The 26736-nt window shown below is 43.5% G+C and overlaps 1 protein-coding gene across 3 annotated transcripts in view; it reads right to left on the bottom strand.

The window, feature by feature from the left end:
• The window catches only part of GNAL (G protein subunit alpha L), a 194585-nt gene that overhangs the window by 7490 nt on the left and 160359 nt on the right, over positions 1-26736 (bottom strand). For all 3 annotated transcript variants that reach the window (XM_040586252.1, XM_040586253.1, XM_040586254.1), the window contains exons 6-9: positions 4778-4832; positions 1990-2063; positions 1079-1137; positions 722-842 (exon numbers count right to left, since the gene is read on the bottom strand). In XM_040586252.1, the coding sequence (XP_040442186.1) occupies positions 722-842; positions 1079-1137; positions 1990-2063; positions 4778-4832 (309 nt within the window). The remainder of the gene's footprint in view (positions 1-721; positions 843-1078; positions 1138-1989; positions 2064-4777; positions 4833-26736) is intronic.

Genomic DNA, 26736 nt, shown 5'->3' on the forward strand with positions numbered 1-26736 from the left:
TTTGGGACCTGCTCTTAACATTTTTCCTCACTCTACTTTCAATCACTTCTCAGTGCAGAGCATTCTTGTAAGTATGGGCGGAAAACTTCATTGCCTTATTTTGTGGATTGTGTTTACTTATTCTCTATCAAGAACCTATTCATATTGCTATTTGGTTACATATCTGTAATTTACATGCACTGTGGCAGAATGTCAATTTAATGGCAGTTACAACCAGATTAGATCTGAAATATCGTCCCACATGGCAGAGAAACTGTGTGGTCTCAGAGACGAGTCTTATGAGCGTGGCTGCCCACGTAGGTATTGAGTGTGGTGCCAGCCAGTGAATAGAATGCAACGCCAACAGCTACCTGCTCCTGCTGCTGCATTTGAAGAGGAGATAAAATGTAATTTGGAGGATGCTCTCAGTCTCGGCCAAGCAGCACAGTGACGCCAGGAAGGGGTCTCCCCTGCTTCCCTTCTGGCAGCTGGCACAGGGAGCTTGCCCTTCCCAAGTTGTCTCCACACCCTGCATCATTTTGGCACAGCAGCGAAATGCTGTGTGCATCGTTCCAGCGCCACAGCTCCCGACAGGGAGGGGTACGCACTGTGGGGGCACCCTGCGACCTGGCTCTACCTGGACATTTTCTGAATACGCAATGAATGAGCATATAGTAAGGGGAGTCCTGTTTTAACTGTAGCTAAGTTGGGGAGGGTAAGTGGGAAACGAGGTATGTTTTACCTGTTATTCCAGATACTTTTGAAAAGGTCCAGGGATTCCCGTAGTCTGTTTGTGTTATTGTCTTCCCTTATTACCATATTGTAGCTGCTGCAAGCCACAACAAAGATGATAGCCGTGACATCTGGGCAGAGCACACAAAAGAAATAAAGGAGAGAGAAAAGAACATCTCTGTTATCCCAGCACATAGTCCTTGGGTTAACACTGCCACTACTCCCCAAACTGCCAAAAACACCCGAAGCAAATACCTGTGACACTGGACTCCTGTATTAGTGACATACTATGTGTGAATATGAATAGTAAGCTGCTCACACCTCAGAGAATAAATTCAAAATAAAAATGTGGATTATTTGTACTTACCATTAAAGCATTGGATCCATTTTCTTCTCTCATCTCTCTGGCCACCTACATCAAACATGCTGTTAAAAAGCCATAGGATGTTATATCACTTAGGTGCACTAGGAAAGTCACACAAAGCATGCAGCATGAGGATTCAGTTTAAAAATCTGACAGCCCCAAGGAGAGCAGCAGTAAAATACTGCCTGCAGGGGAGAGAGCTCTGCTGATGCCATGCTGCATGTCAACAGCTCTGTTGATGCCATGCTGCATGTCAGACGGCTACTGAACCCATGAGAAATATACGCTTTTCCAGCCCACAGAAGCACATGTAGCATGTAAGGTTGGACTTCCTGCGCTATAAACAAGGACGGGTTTTGGCCATGGTGGGGAGAGTGTGTCTCTGTAAGAAGAAGGACACGGGGGCAGCTCTGCCCCACCAGCATTGCCACCTTTCTGGGCAAGAACCAGTGAGCGGAGGCAGCCCAGCAGTGGGTGTTTTACAGAGTCGCGGTGTAAAACTTTGACAAACACAGAGCTTGCAGCCCTCCAGAAGAAGGGAGACATTTAACTCTCCTCATCCCACTGCACAAAGTCAGACTCATGGCAGCATTTACACCGACTTCCGCAAGGTCTTATCCCCAAAAGTATTTTATGAGTTTACAGTGCTCTACTAATGAACCAGTTAGTAAAACCAGCCACAGACAACCCCACAGTAGAGCATCACCAATACACATAACTAGTATCAGCTCTTTTTGCAAAGCATGAAGCAATTTTTACTAGGACCTATGAAGAGCGAGCTAAAAACCAAACCAAACCCACACACACCAACTACCACCCTAAACCTACTATACCCAGCATACATGAGCACAGACATCTGAACTAAGTTGTTAAAAATTAGTATGATATTTATAAATTAATACTAACAGACTTACTGGAAATTTACTTTATCTACTTGAAATCTTGTTTCAAAAATTCCTGATGTCAACACTCTGCATCTTAACAGGTCCTGGAAACAAGAACACAGAAGCTGATTAGCACATTTTTTTTCTAACCTCATTTTGTTTTTAAAAGCATGGAATATTATTTTCCATGAAAAGTCTCAAATGTTCCATTTCATTAAAGTTCAATCAGACTTGTTGGTAAACTGTGTTTGTCCATACTGACACACTGGATATACACAAACATCATCTCTGCATTTGGCTGCGCACACTCAGAAAGCACGAGACCCTGTATACATTCTCCTTACTGCCCACTGAAACCTGTTATTGACGGTCACACAATTTTTTATGTGACGTGGATAATGAATTCTGAAGTTACATAAAACTAAGAAAAATGTTATTCATGTTGTAAAGTCAAGTATTCAAATGTTAGAAAACTCCAGATTTACAGTTTCCCAGGCAACCTTAATTCTGCCCTCTTTTGTATTGAATGAGACAGGAATCCTATCGAAATAACAGCTTGTGACTGAACAATTAAAGCTCTATTACAGAGCACAGGGGAACAGAATTTAGGTTGTACATAAATCTGACATTTCTTTCTTATTTTTCAAACTAGCAGTACTTTACAACTTAAATAACATTCTTCTAATAATTAAAAAAAATATTAATTTCCTAGCATCTCAAAGGAAGTAGGCAAAAGCAATTTATGATGCATACCTCAGGCAATTAGCTCACTGTCTGCCATTGTCATCACCAGCAGCATTTTTAACCTTGACTATCCAGCACAGTGGGTGCAAACAGAATTGGAAGCTGCAGAAAGCTGCTGGCTACCTGATGGGGATAAATCCCTCTGAGCAGCCACCTCTCAGCACGGATGCCTGCCCAGGGAGCATTCCCTTCCCAAGGGAAGGGCCACTTGGTCTAGTTTAGCTCTCCCGGCCACGCAGCAGCTGTGAAAGTGGGGAGGGAAGGAGGCAGCCAGTGGCGCAGTGTCCAAGCGCAGCTTGCCTTTTTCCCCCACCCTACCACCTACGGATTCGAGTACTCTGGTAGCTGGCAAACCTTGTCTGTTTTGACAGTTGCATGAACTCGTCTGAAGGCAAATCATTTAATTATTTTAAGTTTTCTATATATTACTGTCATTTCCTGTCACTTGCGGATTTTATTTGTTATTGGACTCAGTTGTTACTTTGGGTTGGTGCAAAAAAAATTTAAAGCAAGCAAGAGAAAAAAGGAAAGTCATAATTTTTACTAGTTAATTCAGCAGGACAACTGATAGAGCATAAAAGGATGAAAAACCAAAAGCAAAAGACAATCCCTCCTTTAGAGCAAAAGCCTTCTGCCGGCCAAATACAAAGGCATCTTCTGACCCTTGGAGACGCAGGGCATTCCTCCTCAAAGGAAGTATCAGGAAAAATTTCTAGATGATGAATGACTGCTCCAGGTAGAGAAAGGCCTCCCAGGAACAAACAGGTCAACACTAACAGAAATAGCGCAAGTAAAAATGAGGCTTTGCTTCATTGACTTTTCTCTCCAGCTGAGCGATATCAATGCTAAAATTGGACCATGAGGTCTAGACACAGTGCTACTGCTTTGGTCTGAAAATGTCTTGAGGGCTTTAATAATTGATCCTGCGTTGGGCTGACCATACAAGTTTTGCCTTATAATACAATGCATACTACTTTTTACTGCCTTTTGTTTCAGGATACAGTCAGAGTAATGGGACAGGCTTGTGGTTACAGTCCTGAACCAGGTTGGAAGGAACAGGCTCTACTTTGCACACTTCCTTGTGTCATCTCTGGCAAGTCACTTCGTTTCTCTGAATTTCAGCCCCCGATTGCACAATGAGATGTAGCAACTGTATTTTTTAGCATTATACACCTTGCACAGTTAGACTGAATTACCCAGTGCAGGGATTATCTTCTGCCACCTGTATTTGCAGTTTACGAAATGGCCCACAATCTTGGCTGAGACTACTAGATGACAGTGGGATACTAGCAGTGAAAAATAACAACCTCAGAACAAGTGTGCCAAAGAGACATCTGCCCAAGGAAACAACACAGCCTGAGCTCAGGGAAGGCATGCAAAGCTGTGCACCATGGTGAAACTCTTTTTTTACTTCAAGGTTGCACCACTTCAGTCTTAACTTTCCTGAATGTGTTTGTCATTAGAGCACCCTATCAAGATGCATCATGACATCTGGGAAAAACGAAAGAGTGTACTGTCCTGCAAATAAGGCTTAAATAGAAATTATGCTGCCCATAGGAGATGGAAAGAAGGTGTCTGCATGCCCGCAGAGAAGTTCATGAGGTCTGCTGTTGCTGCTCGTCCCTGCATTTGAACACAAGATCCACTGCAGGCTTCTGCCTCTGAATGACCCATCTGATGGACACGGTAAGCCTCCCTCTGGGTCTCCATCACCTTCACCATTCAAATAAAACACTGCTTCTGTGTGGTGAAGGCGAGGGAAACTGTAGGCTTTTACATTTGTTTTCTGTTCCCTTTGCTTTGTTTGTGGGACACAGAATGGAGCAAGAAGAAATAACTAACAGATGTATTACAGGAATCACCGACCTACATATAACAACAGTAAAAGACAAGCTTGCACCAGCAAAAAGCCTCCTCTTCTTTAATATCCATTACTTAAACAGGTAGACTGTATTTTTATATTATGTGGTATGCCTTATTTCAGCTGCTGTTGGGACTAAAATAAATTACATAAAGAATTCATACAAATGGGAGTCTTGGTTCAGACCCTACCTACCCTGTTAGTTATACTAACCTGATCTGTGGGTGTGTAGTCATCCATGCTGACGCTGTCAATTCTTTCTAAAAAGCTACAAGAAAAACAAACATGCACTTAGATATGTAAAATACCGTTTAGTATAACACTTTTCACTACTTTTTCTGGTTTAGGCTCCTGCTGCAAAGTAAAACACAAGTCCAACAGGCAAAGGTACGAGCCCGATAATTTACTTACATTGACTGAGGTCACATTTTCTGAGCCGAACAACTTTTTACCCAGACTTCGTTCCAATATAGCACTTCTACACTTACCATTATGCAGTACCCACAAATGGTCCAAATGCAATTAAATGTTATAATTTTGTGAGGTCCGCTAAAAAATACCAGACTAACCATGTGTCATAACATGATATGGTTGTTTAGACATAAAAAAGATCTTGGGTTTTAAAAAAGTAAATGGGGTGGAGGGTTGCCTTTATTTAGCATAATGCTAATCTAGCATAATGTTATTTAATTATGGTCTCAGTAATGTTAGCAGAAATGCTTGTTAATATAAAGGAATAGCTTTGGACTGACATGCTGCCCTTGAACATTGCAACTAAAGCACAAGAACTGGAGAGCAAATCGGACAAGAAGAGGAGGTTAACCAGTCTGACCCTTTATGTTGCCAACCCAGTTTGATACATAAAGTGAAACAAAACCTTACAACTGCAGGGAGGGGCAACAGAAAAGGAAACCAAAAAGAAAAAGATGGAACCACATTCTCCAATTACTTAAAAAAATCTTTTGAAGCTTTAATTCTTTCCTAGAACATGTTACAATGGTAGTATTAAGGACATAAAAATGTGTTTTTATATGCATATATAAAATAGGCAGGTTCTCTTTCACTTTCACCCATTTCTTAGGTTTCATGTCAGCCTAGCTGGCTCATTTTCCCCAGATTGCCTATATGACTTAGAAGCTATCTGGAATTTCTGCACTGTTATTTGGTATTTGCCAGTGAATACCCCACCAGCTGACTCATCCTGCTACAATATTATCAAGATTTCTTTCTCAACTGGCAAGTTTTTTCCGATTTTACTTGGGTGTGCATGTGGAATCTGCTTAATTGTGGTGAGGAAAAAAAAAAAGCCAGCAAACTCTTGACTTACAATGTGACTCACTGTTAACACAGAGGTCACACACACTGACCAGTTGAGAAGATGCCCCCCTAAAAGCCTGTTTGCAATTCTCATAGCACTTTCTCACGGATATGAAAGGACAAGAAAATATGCTGCGTATAAATTTATTTATACTATTTGTCCTTTTTGGACCTCCATTGTTATAATAGGGAAACAAAATATGGTATCTACAGTCAGAATACCCAGCTTTTCCTTCTGGATGATCAAGGTGTGATGGCTAAGCATACTGTTTAAAAAAATCACTGTTTAGCGTAACACAATGGATGCCCGACAACAAAATTGAACTGAACAAACTCTAAAGAAAAAGCATCTTTTTACAAAACTTCATCCCCATCCAAAAGCCACCATAAACATATACAAAGATGTAAAAGTACACTCTTATCAGCTGCAGTCACCATGAGAAAGCAGCTGCATACAGAGTGAACCTTTTGGTCAGATGATTTTCATCATCTTGAGAATATTGATTAAGCAAAGTTTAACTTCAGTTAGCCCTGCAGTTAATGCTAACACCAGAGAAGAGCAATGGCTGCTTTTTAAAGAAATGATGTTTATATCATTAAAGTTCACCTTAAGTGGCACACCTGTCATCAACACAACTTTCATCTCCTGCTTGCAGCACAGGAGTTGACAAAAGAAGGCAAAAAACTTCAAATCAAAAGTGCCTCCAGGCTGATTCTCTTCCTAAACACAGAGTAATTTTCCTTAACACTCCTGTTCAGGCAGCGCTCCTGTATTTCCAAGTGCGTTTCAAAGTTTTCTTTCCAGTTTCTTAACAGTTTGATCTGACAGGCCCAGAAACAGACAGTTTTCATCAGGGTAAAAGGTTAGCAGAGGGGTAAATCCTGCTCTCTGAGCACAGTAAGATGGCAATGCCAGCAGGTTAAACAAACCTGCAGAAAATGGGCAGGAGCCTGAGGGACAGCTTGCAAGCTGCTGCAGGCAGCGCAGTCGCTTGCATAGCTCAGGATCAGTAAATGCAACAGAAGTCTGTGGAGAAAATGCCTCTCAACTACAGCTGACACATAAAGGGTTCTGCTTAAGAGTGTGGACAGAAGCAAGTATTTGTGCATAAATATGACTCCGTCACAAACCTCACAAGATGGAGTGAATTGGTGTTCTTCTGGCAGAAGCATTCCTTCTGGAGTTGATGTATAAATCAGAGACAATACACCTTGTTTCCCCAATAACAAAGTCATGTTGGCAGAATTTACCCAAAATGATTAAACATGGTATTTAGTACCAATCCACATCTCTCACCTATACAACAACAAGCACTTCAGAAGGTTATTAGTTGCTAGCATCTGCATGTTCAAAACAGGCAAATTATAGTGAGGAACAGAGGAGTGAGTAATGCTGAGTTACACTACAAATAATCCATAGCAGGGTTGAGAATGTGGTTAAGTCTCCTAATTACACGTCCTATGTATCAGCCCAAGAGGTCTTCCATTTAGAAATCGTCATTAGAACCTCCTCCCAGTAAAAGGATCCATTTCACATTTGGAAATCTTCATTAGAATCTCCTCCCAGTAAAAGGATCCATTTCAAATACTCTAAACTGCAACACTGCAGTTAAGAGAGAGCGAGCTCTGGCAAGTATCACGCGCTTAAGAAGTATCACTTGACATAGCCGCTGTAACATTTTATGCTTGTAAGGTTGCTGACCACATGTGATCTATATGGAAATAAGTAATTTACAAGGTTTTACCTGCTACCCTGTTGTATCAAGCTGCAATGATATCACTAGCATCCAAGAAATCCACATGCAACTCCTACTAGGATTTGGCTAAATTTCATAGCTTCAGAGAAAATTAATCTTTTCAGTGTCTGATGGACAGACTTCCTAAGATTTCTTTTGCAACTACATTAAAAGTGCACTGAGATTTCTAGACAAGGCAACACAAAAAAGCTATACTCTTACTTTTTCAAAAGAAAATATATTCTTGAATATCCTTCATAACAGCTCCTTACTTGGCTAATTAGCACAGTACCAAAAAGTAGCTCTGACAGGCAAATACGTACGTAGGTACAAGTAACTCCAGATGAGATAAGGAGTCAGTACTGCCTCATTACTAAATACAGCAACACCATTCTCATTACTGTATTAAAATGTGAAAACTAGAATCACTTTTCTAAACTGCTTTCTAAAGAACGTTAATTTCTACTAATCCTAAATGTCTCTAATAATTATGTTCTGGCATAACATACATTCTTTTATACATATACATAATATACACCCCACCAAATTTTAAATGTACGTGACTAAAATTTCAATTTAAAGTGCTTAAAAACCAAAGGTACCTCCAAACTGTGGCAATGCTCATGTCTGCGCTCAAAGAATCAGTGTGAGGAAAACACAATAGCAGAAAAATGAGTAAAAATGGACACCAGCATCACTCATTCTCGCTTTTTAGATGCTGGGTTTTTTCAGCTCAGGGATAAAACTGTTTTCACAGAATTATGCTTTTTAAAAATACTGACAGGTCCTCTATTTATGCAGCTTCTATAGAAACCTATACTCAGGATTTATGTTAATTCCGCAGTGACTGCTTTGCATGTATGTGCAATGAACTTTAAACTCACACATTCAACTCAACTGTGAATAAAACTACAACATATGATATAATATTTATATTTCTACACCACAACTGTGGTTTTATCTATAAAGAATTCAGTCTGATAATTAGTATGATATTTAGGTTTTTCTTAATTTTACTTTAGGGTGTTTTATATTTCCTTACATGGAACAGCACAAACTACTTTTTTTTTTTTCCTCCTCGAAATAAATTAAGCAATATATTGGAAGGAAGGTCTTCAGTGCTCTGTTTGGAAATGCAGTTTGGTTTGCCAACAAATTAAAGCAAAGAAAAAATGGACTGATACAGTAAAAAAAAAAATAATCACGAGCTACTGACATTATTGTATCTATTATTAAGCTGATCTGTAGTTTTATAAATATCTTCGGTGAGTTTCCTAGGAAACTCAGCTGACACTTAGTTTGACAAGCAATCTCTAAATTCTATATTATGCAAGCTGTGAACACAAAAATACAGGTTTTAGATGTGCCTGCCAGTGCATGTGGGAACTATCAATAAGCATTATTCTCTTCAAAAACCATGGCAATTTGAGCAGCAGTAGCAGCCATGTAAGAATTTCTGAAAAACGGAATCATAAATGCACAAATAAAGAGGAGGTAATTGTACATGAAAATCTGCTTCTCACAGGGTAAATCACTATGTGGCTCTGTATAGATATTCTGACCCCACAAACAAAGTCACAATTGAAAGAAAAATCATGTCTTGAGAACAATACAATAGACAGAAATGCCATGCTATATTTGTAATTGTATTTCGACATCCAAAGAATTGGAAAGATGAAGTGCTAAACTGCAGATCAATATCACAGACTAAGCATTTTAGTAAATCCTTGTCTACTTCAAGCATTTTTTATTCTCTCACCCCAACAATTCAATGGCCTTCTATCAAAAAGTTGCTGTGGAAAACAAAAAACAACAACAACAACAAAAATCAAACCCACATCAAAATGCTTGTCTCTGTAAAATGAAAAGGTAACGTGGCAAATCTTTAAGGCTGTGGCTTTAAGTTGTCAGAGTGAAGAATCCCAAATTTATCCTTAAGGAAGCTGTCGGGGTCAGCAAACCTTTGCATTTCTGATGGACCATCAAGAGCTTTCCAGACTCCTCAGCCAGGCTCAAAACCCAGCAGAAGACGTACTCCATGAAACCAGCCTCCACCAGGACCCACAGTTCCACCCTCTGGACTAAGTCACAGGTGATGCAGACATTTCACAATGAGAACACCCACCCCAGGCCCCTACAGAGCTAAAACGGGAAAAAATACCTCTTTTTCTTTCTGTTGCTGTTATCAGGGAAAGCATAAAGATTTGAACTTTTTCTTCTTTCCTTTCCATAAAATCTTTTTTTTTTTTTTTTTTTTTTTTTTTTTTTTTAATCACTTAAGGAATGACAACCCTGTTAATTCTTCATGCAAAGTTTAAATAGGAAACTACAGATTTATAGTTTCAAGAATAACTCTGGCTCCACGGTTGGGCTTCAAGCAAGCTCACATTATTCTGACACATTTCCCGGTAAAACATGAGAAAAACATAATGAGAACAGCCCCCAGTAATACTGTAATCCCTACAGGATTGATTTTCTCAAGTCATTTGCTGAGAATACAAGCAGAACCCCCTATGAAGACGCTGGTAAAATTTAACGGCTCGGGATGTTCCTGTCAGCTTTAAGCAGCCACTGTCTCACGCGCAGCCCGCTGCGGAGCGCAGACTCGCCCCTCGCCCCTCGCCCCTCGCCCCCCTCCGCCCAGCACCGGGCGCGGCGGCGAAGGCGCCTGGCTCAGCCGCGCCGCTCCCCGCCCCGCGCAAAGCTGCTACGGAAGGAAATACCCGCCGCAACGCCCGGGGGCGCCACCGAGGCGCGAGAAGGTCTTTCCAAAGGATCAGAAACGGGCGCGTCGCCCCCGCCTGTCACACGCTTCCGGCACCTGCCGAGCCCCCGGCCCTCCCTGCCGCTGCCGCCCGCTGGAAGGCGCCTCCTTCCCCGCCAGCGCGGCCCCGCGCCTCAGCCGCAGCTCCCCGCAGGGCGGGCCAGCACCGCGCGGCGCAGGCGGGCCTGCAGGGGGCGGCCTCGGCCCGTCCCGTCCCTGCCTTGCCGGCCCTGCCCTGCCCTGCCCGGCCTACCCTGCCCTGCCCGGCCCTGCCCTGCCCGGCCCTGCCTTGCCGGCCCTGCCCTGCCCTGCCCGGCCCTGCCCTGCCCGGCCCTGCCTTGCCGGCCCTGTCCTGCCGGCCCTGCCCTGCCCGGCCCTGCCTTGCCCGGCCCTGCCCTGCCCGGCCTACCCTACCCTGCCCTGCCCGGCCCGGCCCTGCCCGGCCTACCCTACCCTGCCCGGCCCTGACTTGCCCGGCCCAGCCCTGCCCGGCCTACCCTACCCGGCCTACCCTACCCGGCCCTGCCTTGCCCTGCCTGGCCTACCCTACCCTGCCCGGCCCTGCCCTGCCCTGCCTGGCCCTGCCTTGCCCAGCCCGGCCCTGCCCGGCCCACCCTGCCCTGCCCGGCCCTGCCCTGCCGGCCCTGCCCTGCCCGGCCCTGCCTTGCCCTACCCTGCCCTGCCCGGCCCGGCCCTGCCCGGCCTACCCTACCCTGCCTGGCCCTGACTTGCCCGGCCCAGCCCTGCCCGGCCTACCCTACCCGGCCTACCCTACCCGGCCCTGCCTTGCCCTGCCTGGCCTACCCTACCCTGCCCGGCCCTGCCTTGCCCAGCCCTGCCCTGCCCTGCCTGGCCCTGCTTTGCCCAGCCCTGCCCTGCCCGGCCTACCCTGCCCTGCCCGGCCCTGCCCTGCCCGGCCCTGCCTTGCCGGCCCTGCCCTGCCTGGCCTACCCTGCCCTGCCCGGCCCTGCCTTGCCCGGCCCTGCCCTGCCCTGCCTGGCCCTGCCTTGCCCAGCCCTGCCCTGCCCGGCCTACCCTACCCAGCCCTGCCCTGCCCAGCCCTGCCCTGCCCGGCCTACCCTACCCAGCCCTGCCCTGCCCGGCCCTGCCCTGCCCTGCCTGGCCCTGCCTTGCCCAGCCCTGCCCTGCCCGGCCTACCCTACCCAGCCCTGCCCTGCCCGGCCCTGCCTTGCCCGGCCCTGCCCTGCCCGGCCTACCCTGCTCTGCCTACCCTGCCCGGCCCAGCCCTGCCTTGCCCGGCCCTACCCGGCCCAGGCTGGGCGGCCGCTCCGCCACCCCCCACCGTGACGCATCAGCAGGCTGAAGTGCTGCGGTATCCCGCAGCAGCGTGCTGCTGAAATACAGGTGCAGCCAACAGAGATCTCCAGAACCCACCGTGCCTCCCCGCAGGCCTCACGCCTTCTGACCCCGGGCTGGCAAAGGGCTGCTTGGAGGGTGCCAGAAACCCGCGGGATTTACCCACGGAAACACGCCCGCACCCACCCCCCCACCCCCCCGAGGGCTTGCCAGCAAGGCAGCCGTTGTGTCGGGAGATGAAAAGGTTAAACGGGAGGGAAAGAGAGAGAGCAAAGTACAGTCACGCCGGAAACCCGCCTGAAACCCGCTGGCTCGTATACAGGCCAGGCAGGCTCTAGTATTTGTGGTTTACAGCGTCCGGCCAGCCCTCTGCCTGGGGCAAGGGGGGCCATGGCCGGTGGGCAGCTGGGGGTGGGTGACCCACCAGCCCCTGGGGAGCATGGACGAGTGATGCCCGCTGGGGTTGTACAGCTTGTGATGAAGCCTTGTGACTGGCCATGGTCCGTTTGCTTCAGAGCGAGAGGGTCAACAAGACTGGGAAGGGTCTTTGGCTGCAGACTGCAGATCTCTCCTAGATACACAAGTGATGTCACCTGGTTGTCCCAGTGCCTGTACTGCCCACCGGTGGCACCAGCAGCATGACAGGGAGGCATACAACCCATCTTGTTTTGTTGTGCCAACCGTGGCTGCTGCTGGCTGTGGCCCCGGCCACCACAAACTCATCAAGAGCGAAGCCATCGTGGGACGCTTTATCGGTACCAGCAAACTCTACTCCCCTGTAATCCCATGAAGCAGGAAAATGCTATTTTAAACCCTATTTAAAGATGACGACTTTGGAAGAGACATTAAAAGCAAAGATAGATGACAGTGGCAACTGAGGGCTGGTATGCTATTCACCAGGTTACCCTTAGCCGCAAGGAGCCAGACAGCTGGCAGCAATTAGGAGCGCATTTGGTCAGGATAAAGATGGCTAAAATCCGTAGAGGAGCCTTCCTAGTGTATGGGCTCAGTTAAGAGTTTCCTAGCAGACATCCATTTTAATCTTTCTTCACCACCACTTTCTCAGTATGGACTGTAGAACATCTCTAAGCTTTGCAGGCTTTGGTATGTGTCCAGCTGTTAACCTAAACAAATGCACAAAAAGTTCAACTGCATTAAACGTTTCAGATATATGAGTAGTACCTCCTTTCTGCTTTAATAACAGCATTCACATTTTATTTTTTAAATTGAAAATACATGAACTAAGCTAAAAAATGAATAAACAGTATGACTTCCATAATTGCTTGCCCCCACTGGTTCCCTAAATTTGTTAAGAAGCAGTGTGAATTTTGGGAAATGCATTTCTTCCTTCTAAATTTAGCAAAGTAACCACTTTTTGGCTTAGCAGATGTTTTTGCTTTCTGAGTGAGAGGCCTATGGGGATCATCATTAACCCTCCTCTTAACATAAACACTGACTAAGACTTAAATCTGGAAAACTGTCATTCACACAGAAAGGTTAACAGGCTCCAGCAAAAACGAGACTCATCATCTGCAACTTCTGCTATGTGTGATCTCAGAAAAGACGGAAGGAGATGGGCAAAAAGAGAGAGGAAAGTTTATTTATTTATTTATTTTGAAAGGGATAATATTTTTCTACTGCATGTGATCAGATGTTTTATTCCCAGGGGGGCAACTGGCTGAGCTGCTGCAAAACACAGACTAAGAATAAAGCACTGATAAAATCTAAGGCTTAGACCAGCACATGCAGACCCTCCTTCTGATCACATTCACACCAGCTTGAATCCACTGACTTAAGTGAACTTTCTTCTTCCTTATGACAGGACAGTCCTAGAACCATAGAATGGTTTGGGTTGGAAGGGACCTTAAAGGTTATCTAGTTCCAAGCCCCTGCCATGGGCAAGGACACCTTCCACTAGACCCACTTTGCTCAAAGCCCCATCCAGCCTGGCCTTGAACACTTCCAGGGATGGGGCATCCACGGCTTCTCTGGGCAACCTGGCCCAGTTCCTTACCACTCTCATAGTGAAGAATTTCTTCCTTGTATCTAATCTAAGTCTGTCCTCTTTCAGTTTAAAGCCATTCTCCCTTGTCTTATCACTATGTGCCCTTGTAAGAAGTCCCTCTCCAGCTTTCTTGTAGGCCCCCTTCAGGTACTGGGAGGCCACTCTATAAGGTGTCCCCAGAGCCTTCTCTCCTCCAGGCTGAACAACCCCAACTCCCTCAGCCTGTCTTCACAGGAGAGGTGCTCCAGCCCTCTGGTCATCTTTGTGTCCCTCCTCTGGGCTCGCTCCAACAGGCCCATGTCTGTCTTGCGCTGGGAGCCCCAGAGCTGAATGCAGCACTCCAGGTGGGGTCTGATGAGCACAGAGTAGAGGGGACAATCACCTCCCTTGACCTGCTGGTCACACTTCTTTTATTGAAGCCCAGGATTCATGGCTCGCTGGGCTGCAAGTGCACACTGCTGGGCCATGTTGAGCTTCTTATCCACCAGCACCCCCAGGTCTTTTTCCTCAGGCTGCTCTCAATTGACTCCCTACCCAGCCTCTATTTGTGCTTGGGATTGTCCTGACCCAGGTACAGGACCTTGCACTCGGCCTTGTTGAACTTCATGAGGTTTGCACAGGCCTACCTCTCAAGCCTGTCAAGGTCCCTCTGGATGGCATCCCTTCCCTCCAGCGTGTTGACTGCACCACACAGCTTGGTGGTGTTGGCAAACTTCCTGAAGATGCACTCAATCCCACTGTCCATGTCAAAACCAAAGATGTTAAACAGCACCGGTCCCAGTACCGACCCATGCAGAATGCCACTTGTCACTGGTCTCCACTTGGACATGGAGTGTTGACCAGAACTCTTTTGTGTGTGACCATTCAGCCATTCCTTAGCCACTAAGTGGTCCATCCATCAAATACATGTCTCTCCTGTTTAGAGACAAAGGATGTCATGTGAAATGCTTTCTACAAGTCAAGGCAGATGACATCAGTTGCTCTTCCCTCATGCACCAGTGCTGTAACCCCGTTGTAGAAGGCCACCAAATTTGTCAGGCACAATTTGCCCTTAGTGAAGCCATGCTGCCTGTCACCAATCACCTCCTTATTTTCCATGTGCCATAGCACAGTTTCCAGGAAGATCTGCTCCATGATCTTGCCGCACACAGAGGTCAGACTGGCAGGCAAGTAGTTCCATGGGTCTTCCTTATTTCCCTTTTAAAAAATGGCGGTTACATTTCCCCTTGCCCTAGTCCTAGGCAGATAAACACATGCATACTGATACACCATGGAGCATTTTATATAGACACTGATTTGAGTTCTACAATGTAAAGGCTGTATAGAGCACATTCTGCAATTTTAAGTGGAATTTTGAACAGAGAACCAGAAGATTATAACCTGAAAATGGAAAGCTTCTATTGCATTATCCAGACAGATCTGGATCCTGACTGATTTGTGAGCTGATGTGTGGCAGATCTCTTTATCTGCTGCCTGAATGAAACTGTTTAACATCTTCCAGGAACTAGACAGGCCAGCACTGGAAGGGAAACAGAGAATACCTGAAACATCTGATGGCACACATGGGCAGAATGCAACTGTCCCATCAGGACCTGGAGAACGTGTCTTTAGATAGAATGACGGGTCAAAATCTTGGTTTTATGTTCCACTAACTAAAATGCATAGAAGATCTCACCTCCACCTCTTCAAAGGTCAATTCTTCAAAAATAACTTGGTCTTTTATTTTCAGGAAAGCTGAACTGTGGGAAAAAACCTTGATAGCATTTGGAGCTGTAAATGCATCAGGTTTACAAGCACCAACTATATGCCACAAGGTTGCCAGGGGATGTCAAAAGTTAACAAAATGTATTTTCCCTGGACATTGCAAATACAGCTTTTCCTGTTACTTGCAAGTTTATCTTGCTGTGATATGGAAAATTTATTTCAGTGCACCTCACATATTCTGGTTGATGGTTTTGTTTTCAACAACTGTTGTGCTGTGGATATCCTCTTGGTGTACACAAAATCCAGCAAGTGCTGCAAGCCCTAAAGAATGCCAAATCCATGTTAGAAACGGCACCGGTTGTTGGAAATTAGAGATCACTTACTCCAGTGGAAGTGGTTTGGAACAGTAAGTCTGCTACGGTGATTGCCAGAAAGGAAAAACCAGTTTGACTGGAGTTTTCTATAGGAGGCTGATGAAAGAGAAAGCAGAAAATCTCCAAACAGGAGAAGCAAAGGTAACAAAACGCAGACTTGAAAGGAAGTCACGAGAAGTTTTTGTTTACCTGTGGCATCAGTCCAAGCTCAGTGCAAGAGAACTTGCTGCCAAGAGATTTCAGGTCTAAAAGTCAAACCAGATGATTCAAAAAAAGAGGATGCCAGTAGCCCCCAGAAAACCCAGATAAAGAAAAGTGAACTCTTCAGGGTGGTAAACGCTCTTGACCAGGAAAAACACACATGCATGTTTGTTACTGTTTTCAGATCTATGCATTTTTTATAACATGTAAATGAAAGGAACAGCATGTTAAAATCTTGAGCAAAATGAAAGCATTATCTGTTTGCTTTCACCTACCACGTGTTTGTCAGGTGTTGACATGACCCAGAGAATTGACATGGCTGGAGTCCTGGTGAGTGTTGGGGTTAAACAGGAGGACTGGTGCTAGCTCCAAGGCTTAACATTTGGATCACAGGAACAGCTCACGAGGATGTCTTAGGAGGCTCCAAGACAGAAGTTAAGAGTTCCATAGATACCCACCATTTGAGGAATAAGGGCTCCTAACACACATCCTGCAGGGGAAGAAGCTTTCTAGGGCTGGATGTAAGACGTGAAGTACGCCATCAGTGCAAACTTAGAAAAATTAAAAATTTGGTCTATGGAAAAGTGAGGAAGGTGACCAGGTTCCTACAGTGTGGGAACAGAGGAAATGTTAATGCAGACCTTGCAGAACACCTGGTAAAATTTCTTTTTCCTTACTGCAATTTATGAGGTGTGGTGGTAGATCATTTCTCTTCTGGACTCCTTAACCCTTGTCCCAGCTCTAACACTGCACTCTCATAACTTCACCTTGTGTGAAGGACATGTTTCACAAAAGGTAAAGGTCATGCTGTACACAAACTCTATGAGCAGCCCTTCAGTGTGCAGGGCTGCTGTGTGGTCCACCAGCATATTCTCAGGTTCACTGGAACAGGATACTACCTTGTCAGTGTTCAAGGCACAGAACTTACACAACAGGGCAAAAATTAATGGTGCAGGAGTTAAATGACAGAAGGATGATGAGGACTGACTTCCTTGCAGCGCTTCCAGAGCATTTTACCCCAAAACAGCCAACAGAACCACTTCACCCATCATTCAGAGGTAGACTTGTTGCCTTCCCTTTGTCAGAGTGAAGACACGGTAACCTTTCACCTTCGATGGGAAGGACTCAAAGCCTGTTCTTTCCCAACTTGTTCACACCATGCACCAGAATTTATTAGGGCTTCCCTACTTATAATCTAGAGCAGACGGGTTATCCTTCTTATTCCCATGCACAACACACTTTGGAGCTGTACATGAAAAACAGTATCAGATTAAGTATCTGTGTGTGATCAGCTGCCTCAGTAATTACCAGGTGCAAATAAGAACAACATCAAGCAGAGGATTAGAGCAGTGTGGTAAAAACATTAGACACAACCATTAAACTCCTAAGAAAATTCCTGTATCTTTACAAATGATACTGCTGAAATGTTTCCATCAAACCACCATTATCCTGCCCATTTTAGAACAGCATATATTTAGCCACTGAATGTATCCAGGCAATTGGCCGTAACACCTACTGCTTGGCTAAGTGATTGTCTCAGGTAGCTGGAGGAAGTGAGAGGGGTGAAGCTATGAGATGAATTGTTACTACAAAAATAGAAGGGAGAAGGATACAGTGACCATGTCCAACTTGCTAATAATTGGCCTAATTCCGTTTAATAGTTACAAGCTATTTGAACAAAAAAAGGGTCGTAAAACATAGTGTTCAAAACCAGCCCTACAACCCTACTACCTGTACATTTGACAGCAGGTCATGTTAACACTAATGTTTACTATTAATATGGCATTTTGTGAAAAGCATTCCTAACTCTGTACTCTCTGTACCTTTCCTTCCATTCCCGTCAACCTTCATCAATCTTTTTCAGCATCCAGTGCATTTGTACCATTAAAACAATACAATGAGTTGGGTTTGAGGAATGAGGAAAATAATTATGCAACAACCTGATTAAGTCCTGCTGCAAGTTACTTTAAAGATTACGTTATGCTTCTGTTCTTAATCTCTCTACCCCATACCCAACAGGTGGCTGTCATTTCAGAGGTCTGGTTTATGAAAAGCTGGAGCAAGGGGGTCTTGGTTTGTGGGTAACAGAAAATTTGGCACCGCAGGCAATCCTTGCTGCTCCCTGGCGTGGGCTTTGTGCTGGGACGCTCACTGCCAGAGCCAGCCCACCATCCATGGCCCGAGGCAGGAGAGCTAGGGAAGGAGGGGGCTGAGCAGCACTGTGCATGCTGTGCTGGTGCTGCAACACAGCCACAGCGCCCGAGCCAGCCTGAGCACCTGTGTGGAGCCACCTGGAAGCTTGGCAGCTCCTTGCAGGATTGCGGCCAACATCATCACCCCTTAGGGTGTATCATGGTGCTACTGTGAGAACAACTTTGGCCTTTACAGCTGAAGAGTCACCCTGCCACTTCGTAGGAGCTGTTGTTTTGTACCATGTACACACCTGCAAGGAAGGGCAGAAGCTTGATAAAAGCTTACTTTATCAAAAAAATCCACTGAGGCCAATTTTAAATCCCAGACAACTTCTAAAGCTCCTAAAAACAAACACAGAGAAGGAAGCTGAACTTCCGAATGTCCTCTTCACTCATACAATTAGAGGTAAAAATGTGGAAGATTTATGCAATAGCAGCTGGAGAAGGCTAAAAAGAAATATACAAATAAGGCATAAATGTCAGAACTCCAAAGCCACTTGTCAGTTTAGATCTCAAAATGTTGGTTTTTTCCCGAGGAAAGTCTGTATTAATATGTATATACATATAACATAAAAGTTCCTCGTACTGTCACTTGGGAGAGTGAGTGCCCTGCCCTCAGGAGGTGAAGCCAGAAGGATCTAAAGTAAGGTGTGAAGAAGAATGAAGATCTTTCACTTCAGCTTCTGGGATCTTGTCTCCTCAATGACATGAAACTCTCAGTCACACAGAGCTGCACATTTTTCAAACAATGAATCTGGGAAGCTCCACTAAGTGATACCAGACCTAAACTACAAAGTTACAGATGAAACCCCAGCCCTGCGCAAAGAAGTATCCTATAGAATTACTGTCTCTGCCCAGTACCTCAAAAAATTAATTTTTAAATTAATGGTGTAGTATTTTAAAAAACGCTCTTCCCTCCCCTACAAAAAAACAAAAACAAAACCAAAAAACCTTTCTCCCAAATGGCTTTCAATAATAAGGTGCATTGTAGTTCAGTGCACATAGAGTGAAGATTAACTAGGGATGACACATTTTGTTAAAGACATCACAGAAACACAATCAAACCACAAAGTTGTTTGTTTTCTACTCCCAATTAAATGGGATTTCTGATCCCAAATACCAGAGCACAGGTATGGCAGCCAAATCTGTGGGTATTTATTTTAATCAAATAAACACACAGATAATGGTTAATCTTATAATCTCTTCAAATTGTTAGTAACCTTCTTAATTAGATTACAAATAATCCAGTCCTAACACCAGCACTGTAAATACTGATCTCTTGCCCTTAACAAATGTCTGTCTTGCAACAGCATTTCACCCATTAAGACTTCAAAGCACCCAAAGTTCACGCATCCTTCAGAAAAATAATTACTTTACTTTGTGGAGGGGCACATTGACAAAAAAATTAAGTAATCCAAAAAGCACAAGTTTACAACATAACTGTGAAAAAAACACCCTAACTCTGAAAGCAAAAGCCATTCCTTAATTTGGCAGGTGCTGATACTTTATCTGTATGCTTTTTTGAGAGTCTCAGTGCTACTCATATTCAAAAAGCAAAAAATAATACTCACACTTAAAGGAACCATTTCTGACTGCCATTTTTAAATTTCAGTATTTTATCAAGTATTTCTAATACTTTCAGCACAAACCCTTGAAAACCCTACAACAAATGGAAAACAGATCCAGAAGCATAAGTACTAAACAACCACACATCTTTAAGACATACATCTTCATTTACTAGTTATGTGTCAGATTTGGGGCTGCTCTGTCCTAAATTCAGCTCAAGCACTGAGCAGATTCAGTGTCAAAACATTATGTGGACAAAAGCCAAATCACAGAAGTGAGGAAACGGGGCGTTTCCAACTGTTACTTACGCTTGTTGCTTGTGTTTCTTCCCATCTCAGCACTGAGAAACGGTACAATGGGCTCCACCATGACACTTTGTGGGTGCCCTGGGCCACCTCTGTCCCTCCAGACAAGATGTGGATGTTATGCAGGCAGACAGCTTGCTCCAATAGGAAAGAAATGATGACCAGAATTAACCTGAAGCACAATAAAGTGCACTGAAAAACTGCTGACCTATTCTTCAAAACTGATGCCATTTTCAAGGTGAGTCATTTTCTCACAGAAGCTACAGGTAAATGGGAATTTTAATAACTGCAGGACAAATGTAGATAAACCAAAACCAAACAAATGGCAAGATACTTTGACTATGGGGCAGCTTTGTACTTTCCTGCACTCCTTTTTTTCTTTTGTCAGAATGATTAAATATTTCAGATACGCAAATGCACTTGGAGATTCAGTGCAAGAAAAGCTTGGATTCTACACAGATCACCCACATGCACAGTATTAAGGATATAAGTAACCCTACTGAATGCAACAAGACTTTGGAATTCAATGGGACTGCTCATATGTTTAGAAGATCAGTATGCAAAATGTGTGTGCAAAATTTTGGACATCTGGAGCCTGAATGAAGGTCTTTCCCTTAAACCAAATGGAAAACCTGCTCTTTGCTTGTTGTAGCCCAACTCCAAACATTGTAGTTAGAACTATGGTCCAACAACATGTGACACTGCATGGCATGTTGTAGGTACAGAGGTGGCATTTTATTCTGGTGAATAATCACACCTGTGTCATTCTCCACAAGTGCAATTAACTTGCTGTTAAGAATAATCTGTAAAGAGACTTTTCTAAAATCCAGCAGCTTTAGATACAGATCATTTGCCATCTCTCATATCCTCCAAGCAGCATGCTTAACAGAGGATATAATAAATGTAATAAATAGCACTTTACCTGACAGTGGTTTTGCCAGCACCTGGCCTATGGGAACGGTCAGCATGCAGTGCAACACCAGCACTGACAGACTCTTCCACAACCTCCATCAAGCCACCAGGAACAAGCCAGGCTCCAGATTTACCTCCCAGTGTGGAACATTATGTTTTAAATACTTAACACAACGTGGATGATCCTACGAGGACACTGGAACAAAGCCACAACCTAGCTCACTTTTATAGGAAGTGCCTGCTACTTGTCCAGCAGCTGCCACAGGCAGTATCGTCTGCCACACCAACCCAGGGGCTGCTCTGTATGCTGAGGGGGCCCCAGGCCACACGCTGCTTCACAATGCAAGACCTGCACACTGATTTGTTGAAACAACTAGGGAAACTAGTGTTAAGCCCAGGTCATAATTTGCCATCGTTAATGCCAAGTTGTCCTTTGAGAAGAACAGCCACACAAGTGCTACGAGCTATCTTCAATTATGCATGCAGAATTTGTTTTCCAACATAATTGATTTTCTTCAGCGGTTCACCTTAAAATGTTTTCTGTTCTGGCAAGGAATGCAACATCACGCAACACCCATGTCCTGCTTAATTACAGCAGGAGAGCAAAAAAAGGTCCAGAAAAGTGAATTAAGCTATAGGAACCCACTCCTTTACACTTTATGCTCCTTTACCCCACCTATACTCTTTTAAGAAGAGTTTTTTAGATAAAATTTGTTTGCATGGAGATTTTAAATGACTGTGGTCTTTATGGAACATGACAGAAGAGAGATGTGCTTGGAAGCAGAACACAGGAGAACAGCATTGGTGACCCAACTAGACTTTTCTTACTTACTGCTTCAAACACAACTATATCGATTACCACCAGAAGTCTCGTAATAAGCTGGCTACTACTAAAATTTAACAGATATACCATATAGATACTGAATGTCAAGGACATACCAATGCATAACACTGAAAATATGATTCAATATGACAAGGGATTGGAAATAAAGTTTTAAAAAGGGAGTCAGTGCATTGTGGAGTTGTAATTTCTACTAAAATGTCCAATGTTATAAAATAAAACATGAGTTAAGAATTGTTAAGGTAAGGAATGGAATGCAAGATAAAATGAGAAACCAACTGATTAATATTAATTAAAAAAATAATAATGTACAACGACAACCAACTGAGAAAATGAATTATGACATGACATGAAATACAGATGGAATATTTTGAAGGAAATAAAATGCATTTCACATAAACGTACAACCAACCATTTATCAGGAGTGCATAAATTAATTACTCTACTCTTTATAAGGGCTAATGAAACTATTTACCTAGATTAGCACCAAACTATCTTTAAGATGGCAAGATGTATTTTATTCTAACTTTGCCCAGAATAAACATTCAAGTGATGAGGACTGCCCCACCTAGCCACACAGCATGTTTAGAGATATACATACACACACACCTGTATCAGCTTTGAAGAGCTTCATTCTGTTATTTACATCATCTACTGGGCATCTGAAGGAACATCTCTGAACCCAGCAGTACAAGGAAAATTGTGGAAGAAGCAATTCAGACAGAAATATACCAAATTGAAGCCATGAAAGAAGGAAAGGTTTGCTTATTCACACTGCAAAGAAAATCCAGCTGGTTAGGCTGTGGGTCTTTTCTTGTAGAAACTAAAGAGGAAATTACACACACACCACCACCACCACCCCCCCCAAGCAAGGCATTCTCATTTATGATGCTGAAAGTCTCATATCTGTAGATTTGTCTGCCATCAGTCGTTAATCAGCCACATATCATTTTTTACAGGTAGAAGGGTATCTCCTGACAGATACAGAAAACTGATTTAGAACCAAAGTAGAAAATTTTATACAGATATATACATACACATTTTAGCACCCTGGAGTACATATCCAAAAATAAACCAGTCAAATGAGTATCTTCCTAAAAAAGCTGATTGCATAAGCATAATTACACTAAACACAAGTACCTGCACTGTCTCTCTGCACGTTATAAATAGTTCAAAGCTACATTACAGAGACTTATTCTAAACCACTCTTGCTCTAAGTTCACGCCTTCTCTCGCAATCCTTTTGGAAAAGGCTCCAGCCCTCACCACTAGCCCAAGTACTATTTTCCTGATGTTCCTACAGAACTTCTTAGGATGCAAACATACCATTTCCTCCTTGCAACTCACACTGACTACCTGAAGAAAAGACTATTCCAGCAGCTAAAACAGTTGTCTGATTATATCACTCTTTCTCTATTAACTGCCAGGATCCCTCTGCTCGCTTGCAGAGTTGTGATTTTGTAACTCAGCAACTTTCTGTCATCTTGGAAGAACTGACATAGAGGTGCGTATTTCAGGATGCAATTTATTAGTAACTCTGGGGCAAGAAACTCTTCAGAAACCTTAAGCTGAGACTGCTGAGCAGGATATTGAGTTGGATCCAAGGATCCAGAAAAACTTCCTGCCAAGCAGTAGCGGAGGGAAGCACTGCCTTCAAGATACACACAGAGGCAAGGACGCTGGGTTTTTTTCCTCCTCCTGTCTTGCTTTTTGACATAAAATCCAATTTACTGAATTTGTGCAAAAAGGACTGAATTTCATCTTAGCAACAAGTAGAAAGCGAGCATAAAAAACACTTCTGAAACGAAAGGAGGTGAACTGGCCATGCCAAGCATTAACATGCAGCACTGCTTCTCAGTGTCAAGGCACCACTCAAACAATGTAATTATTAAGTAGTTATATCCATCAGAGATAGGCAGCTGCCTGACAGAAATTCTAATTTTAATTCATCTGTCTTTTAAGGGTTAAAATCAGAGGGCAAACTTAACCCTAAGGAGGAAGCCCTTGTGTCAGCAGGAGCAGTTCTGCTGTATGACACAAGCCTGACAATGCTGTGGGAGGGGATCCTCTGCACGACATTTTGCTGACAGCAAGGGCTTTGATTATAAACTGAGGGTACAGATGAGCTGAGGTTTGTACTGATGCTGATGAAAATCCAGATAACATCATCCGGCTCCACTTCTGCATGTTGTATGCACAGTACGCAAATCTTCCTATATGTGGTATATAATGATGAACATAACAATGAAAATCAGACCAGCTTACTTAAAGCTCCTGAAATAACTATGTATTTCTCAGAAAATGCAAAGGAGAAACAAACAAACAAAAGACAGTCCACAACAGCAGAAAAATACCTGCATGCTTTACTCATTATACTGCACACAAAATAAAGATCTTTCTGCTTCCTGTTGGGTATTTGTGACAAAAGTTTATTTGCTATTTAATCCCACAGGGAAAGATTACTTTTTGCCCTGCATCTAGCTTCTGAAATGGGCGTCTACCCACATTTCAGATACCGGAGGAATTAAGTAAATAGGACGCTATGAGCTGATTCTACTCCCAGTGAAATCAATGCAGTAACCTCAACTTCTTCCCTAGAATGAAATCAAGCACACTTTGCAATTTACCTTTAAAGTTCAGCAAGGTGTGTGGAGGCTGCTAAATACATCACAGTTGTAGAATAAATAAGAGAGGTTTTTCCAATGTGCTAAGAAATGGAAGGTATTCTTAAAATCCTGTATCATTATTTTGAATTATGAGAGTTGAGAATAATGCTGCAAGATGTATCAGGCAGCTAGAAATGAAGAAAGAGATAAATATCAAAGAAAGGATGGTTCAGATAAGGAAGAAGAAATGCTGAAGTAGAACTTATGAAACTCACGTTACAGGAAAAATAAAAAGACACCCACAGGACAGGCATGTAACTATGGATAAGAGAAAACTGTAACCCAGACATCATTCTCACGGTGATCCACAGGCACCCAGAGATTTACTGCAGACATCTAGCGAAATTTAAATTAGCCAGCTGAATTACAGAGAGCAGTGTATCTGCTATGTCAAGGCTTGAGTGCGGAGCCCAGTTTAGAAACCTGGTTGTATTTAAGCTGCTGTTTTCTGCACAGGTACCCAGACTGGTTCGGTTAATGGCAGGCTGGGTGTGTCCAGATAGGCTGGGCTGCAATCACACCTACAGCCTGTGTCAGAAGATTCAAAGAGCCTGAAAGTGAGCTGGCAAAAAGAAGAAATCCAGAAAAAACTTGTGAAATACATACATCAGAAAAAAAGTTAAGACTTGTGTATAGCAGCTCCTTTACAAGAGATTGTGGAACAAGAAAATTACAGCTATTACAAGCTGGTTACAAATAGTACATCCTTGAAAAGGTTTTGCAACTATGTATACTGCAGGTTTTGACCTACTTGTATTTAATATACTACATAATTCAAACAGTCCTATAAGCCAAAGTCAATTTAAGCAGTCATATGTTAACACAGCATAATTTTCAAGAATTCTTCTTCCTTTTCAGTTATATTGCCATATGTTAATACGATAGCTTTTTATAGATTTTAAAATTTACATACATGTCATAACTGACCCGCTGAAAGATCAGTTTTCCTAATATATCCCAGTAAAGAAGCATCTGCTTCAAGTCTCCCTGTAGACAGCAGATCCACAGCAACTCTTATTCTTTTTAACTTGCCATTTTTTTGCACCACTAAGAGCTCGGTGCAATTATTGCCTAAGCCTGCCATCCCTGCTCTATGCTCCATTCAGTAACAACTGTTTTATAGATGCCTTAATGGTGAGCCGAGCCACAGAAGCTATGATTTGTGAGCTGGATTTGACGTGCAGCTTGGCTCTGTGATGCCTCGCAGGCACACCGTTTTATTTATTTTGCATATTGCTGATAACACCGAGGCGTGTGTTTGAAAGGCCGACATGGCACCCAGCGAGCAGAAGACTCCCCAGCCTGGCCGCCCGCTCCGGTTTCCTCCCAGGGCTGGGACAGGAAACGCGGTGGCTGCAGCGCACGCCGCTCCCCAGCCCTTTGTGAGCAGCATCAGCACTGCAAAGGCTACTTAAAAGTTTGGCCACAAACATGTAGGTGATTACTAACTTCTGTGGAAGTCTAGCCGATGTGCTGAGAATGAACAGCAAGTTACTTGTTACAGAAAACAGATCATCATTTGCCAATATTGGTGAAATCATAATTAGCCCTCCAAATTCTGTTTTTCTGAGGCCTAAAACCACCACAAATATTCTAGCTGAAGACAAACTCCTTTCCTGTGATCTACAGTTACTTAAAATCAAAAGGTTTTCAGCTTATTTGTTTTCTGAAGTTACAATGGTAGCAGCCATTCTAGCAAAACCAGACATGAGAACGCGTTGCAGTTTGCATTTTCAAGGTAAAGAGATGGCTATCGAGTAAGGACGCAGTGTATTCTGTGCAAACAGTGGGACAAGAAGCAAGCAGCAGATATCCAGGTGTTTACTCAGAGATATTCACGGCCATATCTTCTTCTTACATATCTTACAGTAAGGCAGCGCAGGACACTTCGATTTTCAACCCAAAAAGCAACTGTGGATTCTGAGTTCAGCCTGACACTCCTTTGATTTGGCTACAGACGTTTGAAACATTTATGTATTACCAACAGTAGAGCTGTGGGTTTTTATTTCTATATAAAGTAATAATTTCTATAAATCGTATCAAATACTTTTTCTATCTTTTCATACGAGAACGCTGAACACACTTAGAAAGGGACTCTGGCACATACACACAAAAAATCAAACCACTTTTCTTAAAAAAACAGAAAGGCTCATGTCCAAAAAGTTTACAAACACTCGACTCAGAGTCTGCGACTTTAGCATTATTGAATGAGTTAAGATGTGCATGCAACAATCTTTAACAATCTACTCTTTCTACTATTTTTTCTTAGCTTT

Source organism: Falco naumanni, chromosome 3 (assembly GCF_017639655.2).
Source record: "Falco naumanni isolate bFalNau1 chromosome 3, bFalNau1.pat, whole genome shotgun sequence".
Classification (NCBI taxonomy): Eukaryota; Metazoa; Chordata; class Aves; order Falconiformes; family Falconidae; genus Falco; species Falco naumanni.